General features: G+C 35.5%; 1 protein-coding gene across 4 annotated transcripts in view; it reads right to left on the bottom strand.

Moving 5' to 3' along the window:
• The window catches only part of TINAG (tubulointerstitial nephritis antigen), an 86,541-nt gene that overhangs the window by 9,023 nt on the left and 51,475 nt on the right, over window positions 1-26,043 (bottom strand). For all 4 annotated transcript variants that reach the window (XM_059937532.1, XM_059937531.1, XM_059937533.1 and 1 more), the window contains one exon: window positions 6,108-6,153. In XM_059937532.1, the coding sequence (XP_059793515.1) occupies window positions 6,108-6,153 (46 nt within the window). The remainder of the gene's footprint in view (window positions 1-6,107; window positions 6,154-26,043) is intronic.

The following is a 26,043-nucleotide window of genomic DNA, read 5'->3' as shown; positions in this document are numbered from 1 at the left end:
AAAGTCTATTTTATCTGATATGAGTGTTGCTACTCCAGCTTTCTTTTGATTTCCATTTGCATGGAATATTTTTTTCCATCCCCTCACTTTCAGCCTGTATGTGTCCCTAGGTCTGAAGTGGGTGTCTTGTAGACAGCATATATATGGATCTTGTTTTTGTATCCATTCAGCAAGCCTGTGTCTTTTGGTTGGAGCATTTAATCCATTCACATTTAAGGTAATTATTGATATGTATGTTCCTATTACCATTTTCTTAATTTTGTGGAGTTCTTTTTTGTAGGTCCTTTTCTTCTCCTGTGTTTCCCACTTAGAGAAGTTCCTTTAGCATTTTTTGTAGAGCTGGGTTGGTGGTGCTGAATCCTCTTAGCTTTTTCTTGTCTGTAAAGCTTTTGATTTCTCCATCGAATCTGAATGAGATCCTTGTTGGGCAGAGTAATCTTGGTTGTAGGTTCTTCCCTTTCATCACTTTAAGTATATCATGCCACTCCCTTCTGGCTTGTAGAGTTTCTGCTGAGAAATCAGATGTTAACCTTATGGGAGTTCCCTTGTATGTTATTTATTGTTTTTCCCTTGATGCTTTCAATAATTTTTCTTTGCCTTTAATTTTTGCCAGTTTGATTACTATGTGTCTCGGCGTGTTTCTCCTTGGGTTTATCCTTATGGGACTCTTTGCACTTCCTGGACTTGGGTGGCTATTTCCTTTCCCATGTTAGGGGAAGTTTTTGACTATAATCTCTTCAAATATTTTCTCTGGTCCTTTCTCTCTCTCTTCTCCTTCTGGGACCCCTATAATGTGAATGTTGTTGTGTTTAATGTTGTTCCAGAGGTCTCTTAGGCTGTCTTCATTTCTTTTCATTCTTTTTTCTTTATTCTGTTCCACAGCAGTGAATTCCACCATTCTGTCTTCCAGGTCACTTATCCGTTCTTCTGCCTCAGTTATTCTTCTATTGATTCCTTCTAGTGTATTTTTCATTTCAGTTATTGTATTGTTCATCTCGTTTGTTTGTTCTTTAACTCTTCTAGATTTTTGTTAAACATTTCTTACATCTTCTCAATCTTTGCCTCCATTCTTTTTCCAAGGTCCTAGATCATCTTCACTATCATTATTCTGAATTCTTTTTCTGGAAGATTTCCTATCTCCATTTCATTTAGTTGTTTTCTGGGGTTTTATCTTGTTCCTTCATCTGGTACATAGCCCTCTGCCTTTACATCTTTTCTATCTTTATGTGAATGTGGTTTTTGTTCCACAGTCTGCAGGATTGTAGTTCTTCTTGCATCTGCTGTCTGCCCTCTGGTGGATGAGGCTATCTAAGAGGCTTGTGTAAGTTTCCTGATGGGAGGGACCAGTCTAGTTACATCATTTTAGGTCATGTTTATTTTTAATTTCCCATTGCTTCTTGTTACTATATAGAACTATAATTTGTTTTTTATATTGATCTAATATGAAGAAAGCTTGTTAAATATGCTTACTGTTTTTAATAGTTTATTTCTATATATATGTTTTGATTTTCCATATTCATAATCATGTCATCTGCAAATAACATCAGTTATATTTCTTTCCACACTCCCCTTTATTTTTTGTTTGTTTGTTTGTTTTACTGCACTAGGTGGTACCTTCAGTAAAATGTTAATAAAAATGTTGACAATGAATGTTTTATTTTTCAGTGATGAGGGAAAAGCGTTCAGTATTTTACCATTAATTATGATGTTAGCTCTAGGGTTTTTGTGGATAAAGTTTATAAGGTGAAGGAAGGTAGGTTCTATTCCTAATTTGCTGAGGTTTTAGGTCATAAATGACTTCTGTGGTCAGCAGAATTCTAAAATGAACCCGAAATTCCTCCTCCCTTGTGTAGTTTCCCCATATAATTCTTTCCATTTGAGTGTGGGAAGGACCTGAGAATATAATGGGATATTACTTCTGTGATTAGTTTATGTTATCTCACAAAGTTGAACAGATTTTGAAGATGTGATTCAAATTCCCAATCAACTGACTGCGAGTTAATTAAAAGGGAGATTATTCTGCCTAAGCTAATCATGTGAACCCTGTAGAAGAGAGTCTAGAAATCAGAGATTGTTTTTTCCTAATGATCTTGAAGTTACCGTGTTTGGAAAGGATTTATGAGAGTACCTATGAGGGGGCTGGTGGCAAAAAAACTGTTATTATTGCATCTTCTGTACCAATTAAGGTAATCATGTTTATTTTTCCATCTTTAGTCTGGCAATGTGATGAACTATATTCATTGCTTTTACATGTAAAACCAACTTTGCACTCCTGCGATAAACCTCACTTGATCATAATATATTGTCCTTTTAATATATTTTACAGTTGTGATATTTTGTGTAGAATTTTGTGTTCATAAGAGATATTGCCCAGTAGTTTTCTTTTCTTATGTTGTCCCTGTCAAGTTTTGGTATTCGTGTCATGCTGGTTCATGAAGTGTGTTGGGAACTGTTTTTTCTCTATTTCCTAAAAGATATTGACATAAAATTGATTTCATTTGTTATTTAAATGTTTGGAAAAATTTACCAGTGAAGCCATTAGAGACTGGTGTTTTTTGTAAGTTTCTTTTCTTTAATACAGAATCAGCTTCTCAAATAGTATTATAACTAGACTTTTCTATTTTCACCTTGTGTGAGTTTTGATGCTTTGCTTTCCAAGGAGTTTATTCATTTCATCTATATTTTCAAATATATTGGCATAATGCTTGCATAGCATCTTATATTACCTACTTAATATCTATTGAAACTGAAGAAAGTCCTCTTTTTTCATTTCTATGTTAAATTTTTTTTCTCTCTTGGCTTCTTTATGAGTCTTCCTAGGAATTTAATCTTTTCAAAGAATCAAATCTTTGCCCTCTTGATATTCTCTATTGTATGTCCACTTTTTTTCATTGATTTCTGCCCTTCTCCTTTTCATTCCCTTCATTCTAATTTTTGGAGGTTTGAGTTCTTTATCTAGCTTACTGGATTACTATTTTCAACTTTTCCTTTTTTAATATATGCATTGATTTTAACCTTTCTTTTTTTCCAAATACATGCATCTTCTATTACATTAAGTACTGCTTTAGCTAAGTAACACAAGTTTTGACATAGCATACTCTGTAAAATTTCAATCCTTTCAGTTTGTTGAACTTACCTTATGACCCAGCATATGGTCAACATTGGCAACTATTCCATATGCACTAAAAGAATATATATTCATTAATAGTTGTATCTAGTATTCTATGAATTTTAATTACATTAAGCTAGCTAATAGTTTTTTTTTTTAATCTTCTATATCTTTATCTATATTTTAGCTGCTTACTCTATGAAATAATAAGTGGGATGTGTTGAAATATACAACCAAATTGTGGATTTGTCTTTCTCTTTTCTTCTGTAACTTTTGCTTTATATTTTTGATGCTGTGTTATCTTAGCTTTTGTTTGAATGAAAATGTTTCTGATTTGCCTTCTTTGAAGAAAGTTGCCGCTGGATATAAAATTCTAGTTTCCCCTACTTAGAGTTTATTGAGCTTCCGAATTTAGGTTGGCGTCTTTCCATTTTGGAAAACTTTTGGCTGTCAGTTCTTCAAATATTTGTTCTGCTTCATTCTCTCTCTCATCCTTCTGAGAATACAGTTACATGTATGTTAAAACATTTGATTGTGTCCCACCCGTCTCTTCCCAGTGTTCTGGATTTTTCATTATATTTTCCTCTGTGTACTGCAACTTGGATATATTTTATTGCATTTATTTAAGATATCTAATTCTGCCTGCTATTTAACCCATATGTTGTGTTCTTAATTTCAGGCATTGCACTCACACCAACAATAATTCTTTTCTTTTTGTATATTGAAATAATTTGTTGAAATTCTCTATCTTTTCATTCATATTTAAAAAAATTTTTTACAATGGTTATTACATCTATTGCTTCTATTGATAGTTTTTTCCCTTGGTTATTGGTCACATTTTTCTGCTACATGTCTCAAAATGTTTAAATGCATGCTGGATACTTTGCCATAATAATTACAGTTGTCCCTTGGTATCTGTGGGGGATTGGTTCCAGGAGATCTCTCTTTCCCTGCACCAAAATCCACAGATGCTCAAGTCTGCCAACTAAAAACTGACACCTGACATCTGCCTCTACAAGGATGAAGTCATTAGCCACTTCAGTCTCTGAGCTTCAACACACCTGAAAGGAGCTCAGGGTGGAGATCAGGAATGAGGCACCCTGTGCTCTGGGAAAAACTGGCAGAACAGATCTTCAGATAATTAGATATTTTCAGAAGAAGATTTTATGAGCCCAAATTCTTGAATCTTCTCATATCTAGAAAAGCCCTAAAATCCTGAACAGAGACATCTGCTCCTTGTGACTAGCAGTAACCTTCATGAAACTAACAGCAACCTTCTGCAAAAATGTGTGCTTGATTACATGTATTCCCCCATCACCAAAATCATATATATACAGACCTCTACCCTATCTCTTCTGAGCAGTTCTTCAGAGCTATCTGAGATGCTGTCTCCTGAGCGATAGTCCCTATTTTGCCCCAAATAAAACTTAACTCACAACCCTCACATTGTGCAATTTTTTTAGTTGACAAGTTCCTTATATAAAATGGCATAATATTTGCATATAACCTATACACATCCTCTCGTATGCTTTAAGCCATCTCTGGGTTACTAATAATACCTAATGCAATGTAAATGTTATGTAAATAGTTGTAAATGCAATGTAAGTGGTATGTAAATAATTGCCCATGTACAGCAAATACAAGTTTTGCTTTTTGGAAATTTCTGGAACTTCAAAAATATTTTTGATCCACAGTTGGTTGAATCTGTGGATGCAGAACCCTCAGATATGGAGGGCGGACTACATAGAGATTGACACTGAGATTATTTTCCAAAGAAGGTTAGCCTTCTCCTAGAGAGATACGGTAAGGGACTAATCCCCTCAATTTAGTAAAGAACTGAGTAGGATCAGGGCTAGAGAAAAGTTTTGGTTAAACTTAATTGTACCTGGTTTCAAATATTTCAGGGCTGTACCTACCATGTGTGTGTTTCAGGCTCTCTTCAGGCTTCTCCTACCCCGGATTTGGCAATGCTGTAGATGATTTCACTCTTCCATCCCCCCACCCTTAACTACTCACATTATTCTGCATTCAGAAATATTCCAGGAAGCTCAAATAATATATTCTCTTTCACATATCATAAATGTTAACTATTGAATACTAATTTTATTGACTATCTCAAGCTATTTTAATAAGGAAAATGATATTTAAGAAAGCTCAGTTCAAATACAAAGAAACATCATTCTGCTCAAAAGCATAACACCTCCATATGTCAACAAGACAAACACGAGTGGTGACCCCATACTTGGGTGATTGATTTTTGTGAGTGCCTTGTGGAGAAATCTAATTAACAAGAGTCACTTGAGTGAGCACATGCCCTAATATTTAGTGTTTTATAAGTTATAATATGCCCTCAAATGCATACATTCAAGTTCAAATTCTATGATGAATATCATTACCTAAACTTTATTTCTGGAGGAAAAAAGGTATATAATATAAGGACCTGGGATAATTTTCTTTATTGTAACTGAATATTTGAGGTAATATATTCCAATCTTCTTCAAACTTTCTTATGTATAACTTTCTATTATTTTTTAGACTAGATATTAGTTTTTTCTCAGTAAAGAATCATGTGTATGTTATAGTTGGCAAAAACAAAAACAAAACTATGTATATATATATTTGATACTAACATTACAAAAGCATCACCCATAGCAAAAAAAATGTAAGAATACAAAGTTGATTGACACATATGAGAGAACTCTAATCACTTCTTTAATTTTAATATAGGTGATAATAGAACAAAAGTTATTCTGTTGATTCTCAATTTGAAAAAAAAAATACTGATTCATCTGTTACAATTTGAAATAAGAGGAGTTGAAAAATATTACTATAATATAAATGATTATAATGAATTTTCTGTTGGAGAAAATACAAATATTACAAATGATATTACAGTGACTTAGGATATGACTAAATAATACAAAGCTGGGAATACAGACACAGATGATTCTAAAATACTCACTTCACAGCAGAAATTTAATTGGAAAGTATTACATACCCAAAATTTTTCTTTCCGCCCCTGTGCTCCTCTCAGTGTGCCCCATCTAAAAACAACAATAAAAAATATTGACATGGTTAAAAATGTTTGAGTTGCATCTTGATAAGATTCAAATTATTATCAGAATTGTATCTTTTCTTTTCTCTTTGCCTCACTGTGTTTTATTATTGAACTGTCATCATTGCCTACAGAAATGTGCATGTATCATTTTCTTTTTAACCAAAACTTCATTGACTTGTTCAGAATATACTCATCTATGTCCAAATGGCTTGAAATCAAACTCATTGACCAAAGGATATAAGTCCTAGGGCAGCTGGGATGCAGGGGTTTTAAAGTACTTAAAGGTGCCTCCCCTCTTCATAGCTCACCTTCTGAAACTCTGCTAAAAATCTCCAAGACTACTTATAAAAAACATAATGTAAATAAAGATAACTGTTGTAGAAAAGAGCATCTATGTAAAAATATTCATATGCATATATTATTCTAGAAAATGGTTGTATGCCTAATGTGACATTTCTATATATACATGTACATATGGAAATCAAATTCTATATTCTCAGTACTGAGCCAGTCTCAATGTGGCAGGTAACAGTTCATAAAATATACAGACCTACAATACCTCGTTTTTTTTCTCTTGACTAAACCCAGTGACATAGATGTTACTAACATGTTCTATTTACTAATGAAATATCAAGACCTGTCCAAGATCAGAGTGTTGTTGAGCCAGGACTCCAAATCTCATGTTCTTAATATGCTATATTGCTTCTCTTATAAATATACAGTCCCCAACTACAGTGTGTCCTGAATGACATCAGTTTTATGTGGAGAAAGTATATTGACCATCACTTTCATGCACTCTGGTGGATTATGAGAAAATAAGCCTGCCCACATAAATTCATTCCTAATACCCCAAATCTCAACGTCAGAGTGGTATGTCATTGTACAAAAGAACATCTGGAAGAGGTACAAATTTGTTGTTCAAATATTTTCAACATGTCCATTTGCCAGAAAGCTGTTTTTCATAGGGTATAAAATAGAATGATGGCACCACAGCATAGAAGTATTGCTTAAAGATGACAGGTTTATTGTAAGGATCTTGGGACATTCAAGAGAGTATGCAATAATGCATTTGGATCCTTTGGTACGAGAGTGAGGGAAGAAAAAAGTGATTTGGAAAGTAGGAAAACACTAAAGAACAATTTTTCTTTATTTTGTTCCTGATGGAGACTAGGACTGGTAATTGCACTGATTGCCATGTCTTTTTTTTTTGGCTGTGTTGGGTCTCCGTTTCTGTGCGAGGGCTTTCTCTAGTTGCGGCGAGCGGGGGCCACTCTTCATTGCGGTGCGTGGGCCTCTCACCATCGCGGCCTCTCTTTGTTGCGGAGCACAGACTCCAGACGCGCAGGCTCAGTAGCTGTGGCTCACGGGCCCAGTTGCTCCGCGGCATGTGGGATCCTCCCAGACCAGGGATCGAACCCGTGTCCCCTGCATTGGCAGGCAGACTCTCAACCACTGCGCCACCAGGGAAGCCCTGCCATGTCTTTTTTAGTTATCTGATGCACAGAGCAGTGGACTGAAACGCTTTAGGGTTTCAAATATTCTAGGTGCTTTAACATGTAAGTTCAAACTGGTTCAGTTTTCAAAATCATTTTGCAGTTTTGTAATTGTACCTACCTCCTTGTAACTTTTCTAAAAAAGCTATCACCATTGAAAAAATTTACCAATCATACTATGTGCCCCCAAATCTTCTAAGGTCATTGTGTACTTCAAGCAGTGATCATATCTGAAACCTTGAGTTGCTCATTTTTTACTCATGGCTATTATGACAATTTCAGGAAGCCTGTACCACTCAAGCAAACTTCCTTTCAGGCAGTCTGAACACTAGTTACTTTAGCTATTTACATGAAATACAAAATATCAATACAAGACTAAATCAGAAGAATTTAAGGAATCTTATGACTCCAAAACAATACAGGCAAGAGAGGATCCCCATATCTGAGATCCCACTAGACATGGTGAGAAGTTGAGATCCGTCTTGCTTGAGGCACTAAGGAGCCTCATAAGAAAGAACTCCCAATCAAGAAAGAGGTATTCAGACATGACAAGCTCGATCCAGTAATTAAGCCCCCATCAAAAGTGAGGAAGAGCCATTGAGAGTATGATTTGTTCCCTGCCACTCAGATACATCCAAACTTAGCTCCACACTGAACTCAGCTAAGTTTGGAGTTGGGGAAGAAGCAAGTCAGACTTGTTATTAAAACCTGATAGAGCTATTTCACTAAAAACTGTATATTCCATAAAACACTTTAATGATAATCAAATAGAGGGTAATACCAAAAGTGGATAAAGGTTTCTTTCCCACTTTGTGAGATACTTCTAACTCCCTGGGCTCCACTGCATTGAGAATGGTGCATGGGAAGACAAAGTAGTATAACAGAGGGAACTGGAAGACATACAGGCAAAATACACTCTGAAGTAAGTATTGCATTTATTATTAAGTCTATTTTAGATACCACTAGGCACTCTCAGAAATATTGAGACATTGTTTTGGGGCATGAAGATCCACAACTGCATAAGGGGTTAAGATTTACCAAAATGATGACTACACATAATTCCATTAACAGCAGATCAAAGACTAACTACAGTGGACCCTTGAACAATATGGGTTTGAACTGTGCGGGTCCACTTATACAGGGGTTTCTTTAACTAAATACATACTACAGTACTATAGGGTCTGCAGTTGGTTGAATCCGTGGATGAGGACTATGGGTGCTGAGGGTGGGCTATAAAGTTACATGCAGGATTCCAAATGTGTGGGGTCGGTGCCCCTAACCCCAGCGCTGTTCAAGGGTCAACTGTAATTCTAAGGAAACATTTCCTCACAAAGGAGGAGAGGCATTTCAGAATGTAGTTGTATAATTTTTCTTATTGTAGTATTATCAAATAAGTTAAAAGTGGACTAAACTCTTTATTTTGGAGATATCTAGGAAATACAAATGATCACTTTTGTTCAAATGGCCATATTTTTCATATGTTCCTATATATTTTGTTATGATTATCTAAATAATATTTTTAATGATATAATAGCCTTACTATCTTGCAAATCTATCAACTCTTTGGAGTTGCTATAAATTTCTTTTCAAGAAGTAGTGCTGTTTATTATAACCTTAAGATGCATTATTTTGAGCACCATTTTTAACCCAGGGAGAATGCCAGCATTAATATTATTATAAACATTCTCAAAATGGACAGAAAAAGTTAATCAAGGCTTCAAATAAAGGTGAGGGAGGAAAAGGAAAATAAGTCTGCTGAAACTGATAGTTTCAGGGGCTTGGATGCTTGTGAAAAAAATTATAAACGAAGGATGTTGACCTTTATGCAAAATTCAGTTGGAAAGAAAATACCACAGCTCATCACAGAAGCTAATGTTCAGTTCCCCTATGTTACAACCTCTGTGTCAAATGGCAAGCAAGTTTCATCCATCAGAGGGTCTAATGTTTGCACTGTGACCTTCAGCTATCTTTTGTTTCCTCTATCTTCTGTAGATTCTTCCTCGGATGGTAATCAAATATCCCATAAAGTCGCAAAGGGGTGTTGTAGAAAAATAGGTGAGTGGGTTATTTTCTAAATACCCCAAGTTCTGAACGACTGGGAAAAATCACTTGACCCCAGGTAATTTTTCATTGGTTTAACAGTGAATTCATGTAATTAAAACCTTTATCCAAACAAAGATAAATGTTAACTAGTACAAAACAAGAAGACTACTATTATTCATTTACAGAGAGAGTCCCTCTATTTTTGACCTATGAAGGGCATTTTTCCCATATATATACTTTCCTGAATTGTGGTACTGGACTTTTCCCATTGTACCAACAGGTTGAAAATTTTAGAAATATGTATATATTTTCACAAATATCTTCTTGTCAGGCAGTGGGTGTCTTTGAGGACATGAGGATTTTCGTTACAGTCATACTTGCTCTAAGCCTATGTACACACTTAGTTCCTTCCATTATACCTCTTCATTTAGGACTATTCAAAAACATTTGTTTAGAAGAACCAGAACCTTAGCCGTCTTCTGCCGAGATTGTTTCCTTAACCTTGTTCATCTAAAACAACTGTACAGGGACTTCCCTGGTGGCACAGTGGTTAAGAATCCGTCTGCCAATGCAGGGGACACGGGCTCAATCCCTGGTTCCGGGAAGATCCCACATGCCGCAGAGCAACTAAGCCCGTGCGCCACAACTACTGAGCCTGTGCTCTAGAGCCTGTGCTCTGCAAAAGAGAAGCCACCGCAACGAAGAGTAGACCCCACTTGCCGCAACTAGAGAAAGCCCACACACAGCAACGAAGACCCAACACAGCCATAAATAAATAAATAAGTAAATTAAGAAAAATAAAACTACTCTACTATAGGTTCACCAGCTGGAGAGACCTTAATAGCAGCTGTTCTTGCCTTGAGGGATTCAACTGCCTATGAACTTATACTATTCTTTTCATTTTTTCTACCTCATTAAATAATTTCCACTATTTGTTAAGACCCATTAATACCTCTTTTTCCTTACAATTTAGTGACTCCTGGGGAAATGCTGGTATTGGAAAACTCCAGGCAGCTCGCAGCTCATTACCATATTACCTGATGATGCCTGAGGAACGATGGTTCCTACACTGGGTCTATTGCTACAACTCTCACTTCAAGCACATGATCACTTAAGCTCTTCCTTCTGGATTATTCTTATATGCTCATTTTTAAGTAGTTCTGGAAACACTACTCTTTTGCATAATATTAAAAGTTTTTCTTGGAGATATCATAAATTCTGCAAAGTAAACATTAAAGAATGATGTAAGATTTTGTATGGCTAAGGTTATTCCCTTTGAAAAGGATGTTGTTCTTTTCAGACAATGGTGCTAAACAATACTAGACTTCTTAAAACCCTATTTTAAGCTCTGCCTCGATAGTAAAATCATTGAAACTGAATAAGTACTTTGTATAAGACTTTAAATGATAATTTTTTTTCTCTTCCTTGGTTTTGTTTGATTTTGCCACTGAGGTCAATTTAGACAATGTGGTCGTATTAGATATGGTAAATAAGAGAAAAGTGAATATACAATTTTCTTAAAGTAATATTGATATTCCTATAAGTATCCCTTTTAATAATGAAAGTACAACATCTCTTGTGTACTTCATCCATTTATTTCTGCCTTTATTCGGCAAACTACTCTTTAGTACAAAGAAAATGTATCTTCTGCCTTCAAGAAGCTGATAATCTAATGGGAATGACATTGGGAAATAAAAACACAAACAAGTATAAAAATAATTTGAATTCTATAATTGCTACCTTTATAAAAGCATGTTTCACAATTTTTCTATGAGTTACAGATGAGGAAATTAACTGTGGAGGGCAAAGACACCTCCCTTCACAGAGTGGAGTAGAAATTCTTCAGGTGGAAATGGGAGTGTAGAATTGTAGGTACAGTAAGTGCAAAGTCACAAGAGAGCCATGAAAACCTCATCTCAGCCTATTCTTAGAGCAGCACTTGGTTCAGTGTGACTGGAGAACAGAGGTGGGAGTGGCTGGAAATAAAGTTAGAAAAGCAGATTTGGCTCAGCCCGTAAAGAGCACTCAAGGCTACCAAGCTTGGCATTTATAAAGTGGTGATAAAGAGTCATCCACATATGGGATGTGACATGATCCAGATAGTTTTTCACAGAGACAGCTCTGGTGTTAGCATGAGGATAGATTCCAAGAGGGAGGAGATTGAAAGCTTAAGATGAATATTTTCATTAAAGCAAGACATAATGAAATGCTGAATAAGAATGTAAGCTCTCTCAAGCAAATGTTGATGCTTTTAACAGCTGTGTCTCCAACATCTGGGATAGTGACTATCACACAGGCAACCCTCCATAGATATTTTTTGATCAAGTACACTGGCAGTGGGAATGAAAAGGAGGGCACAGATTTGAGAGCTATTTTGGAGATAAAAGGGAGGAATTTATTGGCTAATTTATTTTGACTGAAAAGAAGAAGAAGGAGTCAAGGTTAACTGCAGGATTTCAAGGTTGAATGAGTAGGGAGGTACATCAAATGTGGCAAATCTTGGGGTACACTTCACACTATAGAGAGATGTGTTCCTGATGACCAGGTTGATTGAGCATCACCAAGACTGTAATTACAGAGTTGTTTCATCTTCTTTTGAGTGGTTCTACATATAAACCTTTACACTCATGGATTTTCAGGGTTTCTGACAGGTAAACCACTGAAAGAACCAAGGAAAGCTGATAATTAGAAATAATTGTGAAAGAGACTTTCTGCAGAGTGAGGAATTCTTCTGTGACAAGAACAGTTGCTTTCTAACTCACATGTCAAGATCATATTTGCTTAGGAATCAACTTCTTTAAAGCAGATCTCACCTCCAGCTAAGAATTTGGAATTACAAGAAGAAAAATAATTATTTTATATTGATGGTATGTAGATTACACTGTAGCCCAATCATCTAGATAAAAATGTTGCAATGCTTCTGGTGATCTGTTACTTCTGGTGTCGCAGCATGTACCCAATAGACTGACAAGAGGAATTCAAACTCATGTTTTCTGGGCAGACCAATTCCGTATTAGTGAATATAGATCCAGACAGATAAAAAGAAAAGTTTCTAAACAGTGGACATGTAAAGAAACTTGATGCAGTATAGACAACTAGAACAGGAAATTTTGGAGGAAAACAGGGAGCAGATACATAAGAGAGCCTGATATGAAACTCCAACCCTTCTTATTAAGGAAATGAAAGTCAGATAGGATACAAGTATAAAGAAACCACCAGATGAGTTTCAAGTCAATAACAATGATATGACTACTCTGGATATAGGGCTTCACTTCTAAAGGTGAGACAGCAGATAGATGATTAGGTCCCTTTAACACAAAGATTTGAAAGATAACTGCAGTAATAATGAAGCAGAGATAAACAGGCTTTTTTGGTCTTATGAATGTTCTAGCAGAGACACTTAGTAACTTTATTCAAAAGAATACTCAGGCTTGGTGAGCGTGGCAGTGTTGAATATGACAAGAGCCATCACAAAGTGCTAATTAATGCTAGATCAGAGATGAATGAAAATAGACAGCATGGGAAAGCAAAATAAAATGAGGGTCTTACCCATTCCCCTTCACTTTCTACTGAAACAAAATGTACATTAAGCCAGGGTGCACTGAATCTAAGACTGGGTACTTTTATTGATGCATTCTGCCAAGGAGCTACAAACTTTATCATTGATTGAAGAAATAGATGGAGATTTCTGAAAGGTAACTATTTTGTATGAAAATGTCAGAGAAGATTGTGTGTATTGTGCACTCCTCATTTAATCATCCAAACAACACTGTTTATTGAACTGCTGACATATTGCTTACACTACCCTCTCTTAATATTTCAGGAAGCAAAAAGATTGCTGAGTATACTATCACATTTAATTTGACCTATAAAAAGGATTAAGGAGGAAATTGATGACAAGGTTGTACCCAGTTTATGCTCTGGTCAGAATGATTTGCTGTGAAACTGGGAGAAGTATCCCAGAATATGTGTTAAGATGCCCACACCATGTGAAATGTACTGGGGAGAGATTGCAGGACCAAAACTATCCATCATCATCAATGACAAAGAACTAGGGTAATATCTAATGATGACACACCATGAGGGAAAACTTCAGCCCTTGATGTTAGGAATAGAAATGGCTTTCTATTTTCTTATAAAATCTTAGCACTGAAAGGAGACTTCAGGGGTTGGAGTATATGACTCACAGGCTAAATCTGGCCCACAGCCTGTTTGTTTGTTTGTTATTTTTTTTTAATTGAAGTATAGTTGATTTACAATGTTGTGTTAGTTTCAGATGTACAGCAAAGTGACTCAGTTATGGAACAGTCAAGCTCATTCTTCTACATATTATCTATATCTACAAATGGCAGAGTTGAATAGTCAAGACCATACAGTTCCCCAAATTAATCTGACTCTAATCCAATTTCTTTGCTTCATAGATAAGGCAACTAAAGCCCCAAGAGGTTAAGTAACAGTTCAAAATTATATGGTAAGTGACTAAATTGTCACTAGTATCTAAGGAGCAACCTATAACATTAGCGACAAAAAGTAGGACCAGGAGAAGGCAGAAATGGATGGAGTCATTTCCAGCTGTGAAGAGGAAGGGCATGATCAGCCTTGAGTAATTTGCAGAAGATACCTAGAAGAAAGGGGTACACCTGAGAGAAGAAAAAGAGATAATGCCAGGGTTTACCTTTTGTGTCTTCATAGATGAGTCATGAAAGGTTTGGAAGGGGAAGGATTGTAGGCAACCATGGAAAGATAAAGCTGGTGATGGTTAACAAGATGGACTAAAATGAAAAAGTGTGGGGCAGGCAGAACCGCTTGGTCATGATAACAATATTCCAATAAGGGTTGCATTCATCACATCCAACCAACTCATTTATATCCAAAAATGTAATGAACCTAATGATTAGAATCATGGGGATGGAAAAGAATAATATTTGATACATTTATTTTGAGGATCAAAGTAAATCAAATTTGTCACTTAGTATCACAAAGAGTACTCATTCATCATCTGTGAAATTCATTTTTTCTGCAACCTTTCCCCTTTTAGTGTAACATAGACTTGGCCCTACCTTCTCTTTGGTCATATTGAAGGAGTCCGTCATATCCTACATGTTTCTGTTCAGAGAAGACATCATAACTCGCCATAGCAACACACGCCTTTTAAGAAAATCTCCCAGTTCATTCATTCATCAGAATTGTCCTGTAAATTATGTTTTCTGGAGAGTAAGATAAAATCCTGACCCTAGATGCCAACATGGTAAGCTTGTATTATATACTTTCTAAAAATGTGCTGTGATTATCCTGAAAGTGCTCTCTCTTTCAAGGGACAACCAATCTACACTTCTTCCTGACAAAAGAAGTCAGAAGCCACTCTACTTCCTATTCCCGATGTCCCCCCAACACCACCACACGTCAGGAAATTCACAATCATATGCTTTACCTAACCTCCATTGTGAATTCTATCATATTTGAAATTTAAGGACAACACCTACCACAGAAGGTATTCACTTTTAAAACAGAATCACCAAAAGTAATGTATTAAGCTGAATTTCGAAGATAACCCTGCACCAGGGACTAATAAATCTCCATCACACAGGCCTCCCAAATCTTAAGTATCCACAGACATTAAAACTCATCTTAGCAAGAAAGTAAAGTATACTTTCCCAATAACTGAAATCCATACTTTTTGATATTATTACTAATAACAGTAAATATTTATTGAATGCTTCCATATATCAAGCATACAAGTACTGTGTATGCATGATCCCATTTATTCCTCACAAGCATCATTTTATCCCCAGGTTACAAAAGGCTAAACACATCTCAGTAAAAGGCAGCAAGAGATTTTTGATATAGATTGTCTGACTTCAACACACATACTCGTAACACTGTGTTGTGTCCCAGGGGTCTACTAAACAAGATTAGTATTGAAGTGGCTTGAGCTTAGCATCGATTCTGCAACTAGACAGCATGGGAATCTCTGGAAAATCTCTATCACTATACCCTCTTCTTTTACATTAGGTTATTGGGTAGATAAAATCCGGGTCCTTTACAGATCTTAGATGGATAAGATATTTTAAGTTTGAAAAGTAGTATATTCTTTAATCAATTTAATTAAACTATCCTTTTAATACTTCTTTTATTTTTAATAGTATTTACTACTAAAATACCTCAACCTGGTAATGAAAGTGAAATAAAATAACAGCTTAGCAGTCAAATAGCTTCGTACTTAAAAGTTGCATTTAAGAAAGATATAGAAATCTTAGGATATAAGGAAGAGAAAAAAGTTTTATAAAAATGAAATCCTTGAAAAATAGCATTTCTCTAAAGAAAAATAAGTGCAGGGTACTTAATAATAGTCTTTAAAAAGTAAGAAAGTTTATGTTATCTTCTTTATAAATAAAACATTCAAGTTCCAATTAAGTTGCTCTGAGTTTGTTTGTTTTAATCTCATTAGGAAAATAACTAGATAAATATTGAAAAATGAGAGCAATGCAGCAATGTGAATACCATGTGATATTAAAATAAAGTGGTAGAAATTGAATGATAGACTGTGTGTATTTTGAACAGGGCACTCAGAGTCAAACCATAATAAATTTATGTAAGAATTTAATAAGCTATAAAAAAATGCATTTCAAAGAGTAAGGAGGGAATGGATTATTCATTATGTGGTCTTGGTGCCTTTAGCTCAGAGTCTGGAGGAAAAAATTAGATCATCACCACACATCATCACGCAAATATCTTCCAGGTAGATCTTTGACTTAATTACTTTAGAAATAGAACTTTAAAAATTTAGAATAAAAGTTAAAGTATTGCCCAGGTCAAAACCATTAAAAATAAATTTATGAAGCCAACAATAAACTGGGGTTTAGTCTTAAAAATGAAGACTCTGTTAGAAAAGCGAATAAAGGGCAAGAATAATGAGTTCACAGTAGAGGAAATGCAAAGGCTTAATTAACATGCTAGTAACCTTTACTCCAGGGTCATTTCCTACTCTAGTCCTGATTGTACATCCTCTAATGCACCTGCACGCTCTTAGGTGAGGTTCCCCTCCTCTATGCTCTCTAACACTTTGATTCCATCTGTGCAAAGCCAATGCACTTACATTATATGGGTTTTTCGTTTGTTTGTTTGTTTTTGTTTGTTTTAATTCTTGTAGATCAGTCAAGATGGCAGAGGAGAGAGACCCTGAGCTCACCTCCTCTCACATTGTATGTTTACAGGGTTGTTCTCACTACTAGATCAAAAACACTTCCAGGCCAGGCCTGTGTATGAACATGGTTTCCCAGAGCTCAGGTCTGCCACAATGTGTCAGGGGAAGAAAGATTACTTTTCCTTTTTGAATGTTATTCAGTTTGTGCTACTTGCTTTATAGCAGAAACTGTACAGTGGATCTAGTCTATTGAAATCCCATTTCTATTATTTGGTGACAGTTTCTGCTCTCAGATTTACCCACATCTCAAAGTAGAATGACCCAGAACTAGGAGACTGAATTGAACTGAACATCACAGAATAGGGGGCAGAGAAATGCCACCTGGACACTTGGAACTTTCACTGTAAACCAAACAATGTTGTTGCAAAGGCATATAAATTCATACAGAGATGATGGAGGACAGGGGGTGAGGGCAAACCCAGAGATGCTGAAGCAGTCAGACCAGGTGAGGCCCCAGGACAGGTTAGTAAATTATCATTAATAGCAGAATACCCCGAGACTGGGCTACCTCTTAGTCTCAGTTTTCACTAGATTCCTCCTCACTCTACACTCAACCCATTTACCCTTTCCAATTTCTTAAGTAGGTCATATTCTCTCTCACTGTGAGATTGTCCATTTGCTGCTCACTTTTCCTGGGACATGCTCTTCTCTTGCCATGTACCTTTAATAATTCCTACCTGCTTTACTTCACCTCCACAGCAGGTGCTACCTCTTCCCACAAGTCTTCTCTGGCCCCAGAATTGGAGTTATGTGCCTTTCTATATGACTCACACCCTCACTACTCAATTTAAATTCCTATCCTATTTCCATCTCCACACTTAAGACATTGTGCATCAGCACTGCTTGCTCCTCTCTCTCCCGCTCTGTCTCCTTCTCTGCCTCCCTTCTCTCCCTCTCTTTCTCCCTTTCTATCTTTCTCTCCCACTTGCTTGAAAACAGGAGCAGGATATTTTTGTTATTGGTATTCTTAATGTCTAGCACACTACATGACTGACGCATATTACATACCAAAAAAAAAAGTTTCTTATTGAAAAATTAGGCAAAGGTCTTTATGTACAGATTAAAGATGTGTGGTCAAAGCAAGTGAGAATAGAATTTTTAGATAGGAAAAAAAGGATATATTTATTTTTACCCTTTTGCTAAAAGAAAAAATATAGCAGTTTCTTGAGAAAACCTAGGTGATAAATAAACATTGAGTGAATCTTGACACTGAACCATCCTTGTTCCTATATATGTGTGTGTGTGTGTGTGTGTGTGTGTGTGTGTGTGTATATATATATATGTATATGTATATGTTATATATATAATATTTATATAGAAATGTAGTATGGTTAAAATAGTTATTTTGAAGTCAGAAGAACATAAAAAGTTTTCTAAAACACTCTGTCTCTTATTTCTAGTAAAATGGAATAATAATTCCCATCTTATAAGGTTTTTTGAACAGGAGGATTGTGTGACAGTGCTACTTCAGTGATTATGGATATAGTTGGTACCAAATGCATTTATTAATTGATTCAATCTTGTAAAGCAGTAAGTTTTAGAATTTCCCAATGAAGATTCTCTAAAAACTGAACACAGTCACAGAGAGCCTTGGAGATGCAGATCAAGTCAGCTCTCCACAAACTCAAATTTGTGTCTCTGTTTGTTTTTTTTTCTTTAAAATTTATGCAGATTTGGAATTCTGCTCCAAACTATAGCTCTATTTGTTCTCATGTTATAATGTCAGTGCCAAATCTTTTATACTTCCCAGCCTCATTTGCAGCTGGGTAGAGACATGTGAATGAGTTTTAACCAAATGAATGTGGACTGGTTAGTGCCGTTTCTGAGTCAAGACTTTAAAATAAGTGAATTTAAGAAGCCCTCCTCATGCTCTTCTTCATTTTCCAGAGGCAGAATAAAATCAAAACATGTGACCCTAAGAGATGGCAGAGCAACAAGATAGAAGGAGTTTGGAGTCCCTGAAACCATATGGAAGAAAGCGACCCCAAATCTAGGATCTCCCATCTTGAACTAGTATATGAATAAGAAATAAACTTTTATTAAGATATTTGAATTTTTAAATATTTTGAGTTTATTTATTGCAGCAGCTAGTGTTATTCAAAGCAGTGCACCCCAAGACCCAAATTAAATGTTTTTGCATTGTCTATACTAATTATCCCATATTTATTTTCATTTTCTAAATAAGTGTAGTTGAAAGGTTCATTCTACTGTCTTGGACTTCGTGCATTAAAAACCTCTAATTAAAACTTCTGCTTAGAACTTATCAATTTGCCAAGGGTTAAACATAACATAGCATGAAATTTCAGGCTTACCATTAAGTGGTTATTCGAAAAGAAGAAGGAAAAAAAGATGAATGGGGAAAAACAAGGGGTGGCCCCAATAAAGCTATGTTAAATAATTTGTAATCTCACCAAATAATGATTTATGCTCCTGGAGTCCTTGCTGTTTATATGTTTAGACAATATGGGGAAAATATATGAGAAATTTAACTCTGAAGCATTATTTTTTTAATTTTTATTGAAATATAGTAGATTTACAATGTTGTGTTAGTACAGTAAAGTGATTCAGTTACACACACATATATATAAATAAATTCTTTTTTTACGTTATTCAAACCAAATTTAATAAGTAGAAAAACCAGAATGTGAAACTCATTCTAATTTTTTTGTTTAGCATTCTTTCACTACAACACATGAAGAACAAAAGCAAACAAGAGAAATCAAAAACCTACAAGCAAACAAAATCAGAGAATATTTATGAAAAAAAGTACAATATTCACAGTTGTAAGTCATTTTCCTGATTTTATGCTACTTACTAGTAACTAAGAAGATCTATGATTGATTTTGTATCAGTTTTTGACAAACTATGAGCCTAGAGTGGCCACTTATTTTTGTAAATAAAGTTTTACTGGGACTTGGCCACATCTAATTCATTTACTTATTATCTGTGGCTTCTCTGGAGTTCTAAAGACAGAGTTTATTTGCAGCAGGAATTTATGTCTTGTCAAGCCTAAAATATTTTTTAAAATTTTTATTGGCATATTGATTTACCATGTTGTGTTAGTTTCAGGTGTACAGCAAAGTGAATCAGTTATACATATACATATACCCACTCTTCTTTTTTTTTTTAGATTTTTTTCCCACATAGGCCATTACAGAGAATGCTGTACATATACAGCAGGTTCTTATTAGTTATCTATTTTATATATGGTAGTGTGTATATGTCAGTCCCAATCTCCCAATTTATCTCTCCCTCCCATTCCCTGGTAACCATAAGTTTGTTTTCTGCATTCGTAACTCTACTTCTATTTTGTAAATAAGTTCAGTTGTACCCTTTTTTAAGATTCCACATATAAGCAATATCATATGATATTTGTCTGTGTCTGACTTACTTCACTCAGTATGGCAATCTCTAGGTTCATTTGTTGCTGCAGATGGCATTATTTTGTTCTTTTTTGTGGTTAATATTCCTTTGTATATATGTACCACATCATCTTTATCCATTCCTCTGTTGATGGCCACTTATATATATTCTTTTTTTAATTCTCTTCCATCATAGGTTATTACAAGACAAAGCATTATTTTTATAGTCTCTTGGGGGCAACTATCTTTAAATGGATAGATTGATAGATAGATGATAGATAGATAGATACATACATAGATAGACGTAGATAGATAGATGATAGATAGACAGGTATCAAAGATTTAGGATCTAAAAGCAGACAATGAATACTACAAGATAATTAGGCACTAACATATAAAATTATGACTTAGTCACTCTCTACCACTGTATTCATAATCTGTAAAATATTACCTCATTATTACATGATGACTTTTCTCTCATAAACAATAAAAAGATTAAAAATCTAAAAGGTAAGAAAAATAAGTTAGACAATCATAAAAATCATGGAGATTAGAATCACCATGTTCTCTAGTCCAATGATTTTTCTATTTTCTTTGAATCCATCAACCCTCTTTTCATCAGGTTTATTAAGCTTTCGCCATCTTAGCAACACTTAGGTCAATACTCATACCCTAAACCCCTTGTTTTTCTGACTCTTCATTGCACCCATCTGGAAAACTGTCTGTCTTAGATGAACTCAACTACCCACTTCTCTTTGCATCCACCCAAGTGGCTGACTACAACTGCAGAAAGCACATACAAGAGGGAAGAATGGTACCATTAGCAACACGAGGCAATTCCTGTAGGTAGGTTCCTGGGGCAACTCCCTCACCTAAACATCCAGAGGACGATTGCAAACCACCTCTATTCTCAAATTTCTGATCATGTATCCTCCCACCACCTCTTCCCTCTACAGATAACCTTACCTCCTGCTTCCTGGAGATTAAAAAAAAAGAAGCAATCTGATAGGAATTTTCCTCAACCTACCACTACCTTAAATGCTAAAAGTTTCATTTAACCTCCTCTCTTCCTTCTCTCCTGATAAAATAGACTTGTAACTCAGTCTTTCTCTAAGACCAGTGTCTTCACAGACTCTGGATCCCAACCTTACAGTTTCCCAGTTTTCTCGAAATCTTACACTAGCCACTTTTGGGATGAATTGGGAGATTGAGATTGACATATATACACTAATATGTATAAAATAGATAACTAATAAGAACTTGCTGTATAAAAAAATAGATAAATAAAATTTAAAAATAAATAAATAAAAATTAAAATAAAAAAAAAAAACCTCACTGGCCTCTCCTTCTTTTTGTAGACTCATCATTTTCTAGCCAGTCATGAAATACTGGATTTTCCCATGGCTTAACCTCAATCAGTCTTCTTTTTTTCTTATTCTGTGCAGTACCATCCATCTTCAACCCTTGTCTCTACTATGATCTTGAGATCAGTATATCTACCTGTCTTCTCTGACATCTATCTGCATTTTTATGTCTCAAAGACATCTTGAAATTACCAGACCCAATAGTGAATGCCTTCCCCACTTTGTTGTCCACCTCGATTCCAAATCCACATCCCTTCTTCCAGCTTTTCTCTTTAAATATTTCTTGATCCACCCATATCTCCCCAACTCTTTCACTGTCTTACCAGGTCCAGGCTGTTGTCTTTTACTAGAATTACCACCATTTGCCTTTTATATCACATTCTTTATAGTTAAAGCAATCTTTTAAAAAATACAAAGAAAGATCATGCCACTTTCCTATTTAAATCTCTTCAGTGACTTCTCTTTGCTCTTAAGATCCTTAATGAAATACTTAACATCCTTGACTAAATTCTGTAAACTGGTCTACAAGTCCTTGCCTTCCAAGATTCAGCAAACACAGCATTCTTTGCATTCATATAGTGTTTTGTATCCTTCTGACCACAGGACCTTTACACAAGCTGCTCCCTTTGCCTGCTGCTAAACAACCTGTAAATCTCAGCTCATACTTTTCTTCCTCAAGGACATTTGTTTGATCCTCAAGTCTAGATCAAGTACTTTTTATCTTTTATTTATTTATTTATATTTATTTGGTTGCACCAGGTCTTAGTTGCGTTAGACGGGCTCCTTAGTTGCAGCACATGGGCTCCTTGGTTGTGGCATGTGAACTCAGTTGCAGCATGTATGTGGGATCTAGTTCCCTGACCAGGGATCAAACCTGGGCCCCCTGCATTGGGAGCGCAGAGTCTTATCCACTGCACCACCAGGGAAGTCCCTAGATCAAGTATTGAACATCCTCTTACCACTTTCTACCCTGCCTTTATGAAATGTGGCATAACTTTACATTTTTGTGTGTTTTGGGTTAATATCTAGTTGCACTGTGATGGCAAGGACTTTTTTTTTCTCATCATGCCTACTACTCAGCGCAGCACCAGGAACAACATGGGTTTTCTTTTAATATTTGTTGACTATATAGAAAAGAGAAATATATAATTCATTCTATCTGTGCCCAATTTTAAGTCACAATGGATTTGCATCACTGTTTACAGAAATCTCTGACTTGAATTCTTAATGATTAACTCAAACCAAATAAATGTCTTCACAGTCATTTATTGGAAACATGCCCAATTTCTATCACTTTGCAACATTTTAGATTTATTTTGGGGTGTTCAGTTTAATTTTAAAAACTGCAATTCTCATTCACAATCTACTTGAAAACATTTCTGTTATTCTTTCCTCTGTTCTTCTCAGACTGTTTTAATGTTTACTTTCCTTTCGGCCTCCATTTCCCAGTTGTTTATCTTCTCTCTCTCTGAGTCACTACTCATTATTTATGCATTAAAAATTTGATATTGTTGACACCAGACACACACACTCAACAAACTTTAGCACCAAAACTCTGGCCTTTTATAAAATACAATTGTATTTGCCTAACAGCTATATGTCAATTTGTAGAATATAAATTTGATGAAGATCAGGATCTGTGTCTATTTTGCTTCCTGATGTATCCCTAGCTTCTAAAACAACATCTGGAAGATAGAGGTACTCAATAAATGTTTGCTGAATAAATAAACTTTCACATAAAACGTTATTGAATGATGGCAAAAATATGTCCTAAAATGATTTCGTTGTTCTCTTCTGTAAAGATATACTCTATCCTCAATAAAATTCTGTCATACAAGCAGGATTGACAGTGATTTATCCCCATTATTTCCCTTAATTTTCTAAAATGTCTGACTGCTAGTTGTTTGTTTTTTTTTTTTTTTCCATTTAAGTCGTAGTGGTGATTCCTGGAATCATATGCAAAAGTAAATGGCTTTAATGCACTGCTTTATAAACTTCCGAGTGAGGGTTTCAAGAAAGCTCAGAACCTTTAGTGGACAGGGACACAAGATGAACTGCAATGTATAAAGAGATGTGGAATAGAACCATAACATAAAGAACATTGACCACGATGAGAATCTTATATACCATATGACACTCTTTTTTCCCCCATATTTTAGCATCTCGAAAATTGAAATCAATCTAACAATCAATGGATTTGTTTAGTATAATTGGTAATATTTTATTCTTATTATTGGTATATAAAATAATGCCATGTTTCAAAACATCTGGCATTTTTAATTCAATTAAATGCTTTTATGACTTCAGTATCCACAACAGGGGTAGACAGAGGTTGTGGAAAGAGAAGAGATAGGAGTGAACTAAAATTATGAGGAACAAAGAAAAGCATTACAAATGTTTATCTACCTATCACTATTCTGTGTTTTATATATGTAAAGCCCTATATGTATGGAAATATATGCCAGAAGCAGTTGTGAATGTCTCTACCTTATTCCCTAAACTCCTTAAGAGTAGGACTATGTATTAATCCTCCTTGTATTCCCCAGTGATGAGCATTCAATAGAAGTTTAAATTTATTTGTTCAAATAAGTTAAATCTAATAGCTTTGTCTTTAACAGAATGGACAGCAAATAGAATTTGTTGCGATAAATTTGTAAAGTACTTCTATGAAGTACATTAAGCTCTCCGATAAGGAACATTAACTTACTTGGGCTATTTGATTCCTCTCTAATTCACTGATGCATTAATTTTCTGAATACAGTAATTACCAAATCAGGAATTACTAATAGAGAAATGAATTAAAATCTACTGCTCCAGGGCATTTAACAATGCCTATGGGACCTAAAATATTTCTGAAAAATAAACAAATTCTCCGGAAGTTGCTTGCCTACGAGTAGAATTAGCCTTGTTAATTATCACACATGTGAGGTAAATTTATAAATGTCTCAATCTTCTAGGAGTTTATAAAAGTGAACACATTACTGCAACTGACACACTGTACATGGAAAATATACAAACAGTGCAGAGTGATTAAATAGAAACACATTCATATCTTGTTCAACCTCAGCATGAATAACTTTAGAAGTAGAATGAAGAAAACATGACCAGCATGTTTAAATACATGATAGAGATGATAAAGGATCAGTTCTGATAAATCAAGGAAGGCACCACATCAATGTTGCCATTCCAGAGTTCTCTGAATGATAGGAAAAATTATTTCAATCACCAAGTGTGTGGGAAATTTTTTTTCCAAATCATGGATATTACTAGAGAAAACAAAAATTGATAATGAAACATACATAGGAAGGAGAGGTTTAGAAGAAATAGGACTTTCAAACTGAAGGGAAACAGAACTCAGGTGGAACTGAATTCCCAGCTCCAGTGGCAGTATAAAGGCATTTTTATTCCATTTGCCTTCCTGAAAAGTCACTGAACAGCTAAGAAGGGGAAAACAAAATAAAAGAAAACAAGTTTTAAAACCTCAGTAGTACCTTCCTTCTACCTTTAGTAAACCAGGCAAACAGTCACAATCCACCACCCCCCCAAAAAAAACAACTTTGAGGAATAATGGAAAAAAACACATTTTGTTCTGTATAAAAGCAAAAGTAGATTCTGAGAACAAGACTCACCGCAACATTCTCCCTCCTCCTCTAGACCTGAATAGGAATTTTTTCCCTTTAAAAGTATGTAAGACAATCCAGAACTACTCCCTCAATCTGTTTACAACAAAGGCTGTGAGCAAGGCTAGGTGATCAGACTGTCAGTCCCTCCCTATCCCACCCTGGGGGGATCAGCTGAAGAAGAAGTCACACTGGGAGCCCATTGGGCTGCCCAAGTCCTGGCCAAGCCACCAGGGGCAATGGCTGAAAGATGAAGGTGAAGCAAAAAGGAAAGGCAAAGTGTAGCACATGGCAGCAAAGACAGCAGGAGGGCATTTATTGTGAGTCCCACAAAACTCTCTGGGCTGAGAAATAGGGGCAGAGTTGATCAGATGAGCGTGGGTCCAAGAATTACAAACCAATCGAAGCTGAGCAGCTGCCTTATTGAAAGATGAGTATCAGGCTAGAACTAGTATAGAGTATGCTAAAACAAATTCATTATTTGAATAGAAAAAGCATGAGGTGTATGAAGGACCAGCATTGTATGCTTTGGCTACTTCAGCCAATAAGATAGACACCTGCTCTCACGGAGCTTCCTTCTAGTAAGGCAGACAGACAATACACAATCATCAAAAGCTAATTAAATTAGTATGTTAGAAAGTGATCATTGTTATGGAAACAATTTTAAATAAATCAAGTGAGGGGGATCAGAGGTGCTGAAGCAGAGGACAGGTGGCAGTATTAAGTAGGACAGTCAGGGATGCCACGCTGAGAAGATGAGATCTGTGCAAAGACTAGATGGAGACACAGA

Source organism: Balaenoptera ricei, chromosome 11 (assembly GCF_028023285.1).
Source record: "Balaenoptera ricei isolate mBalRic1 chromosome 11, mBalRic1.hap2, whole genome shotgun sequence".
NCBI lineage: Eukaryota > Metazoa > Chordata > Mammalia > Artiodactyla > Balaenopteridae > Balaenoptera > Balaenoptera ricei.
The sequence above is the reverse complement of the archived record's forward strand: the minus strand, read 5'-3'. Positions and strand labels throughout refer to the sequence as shown.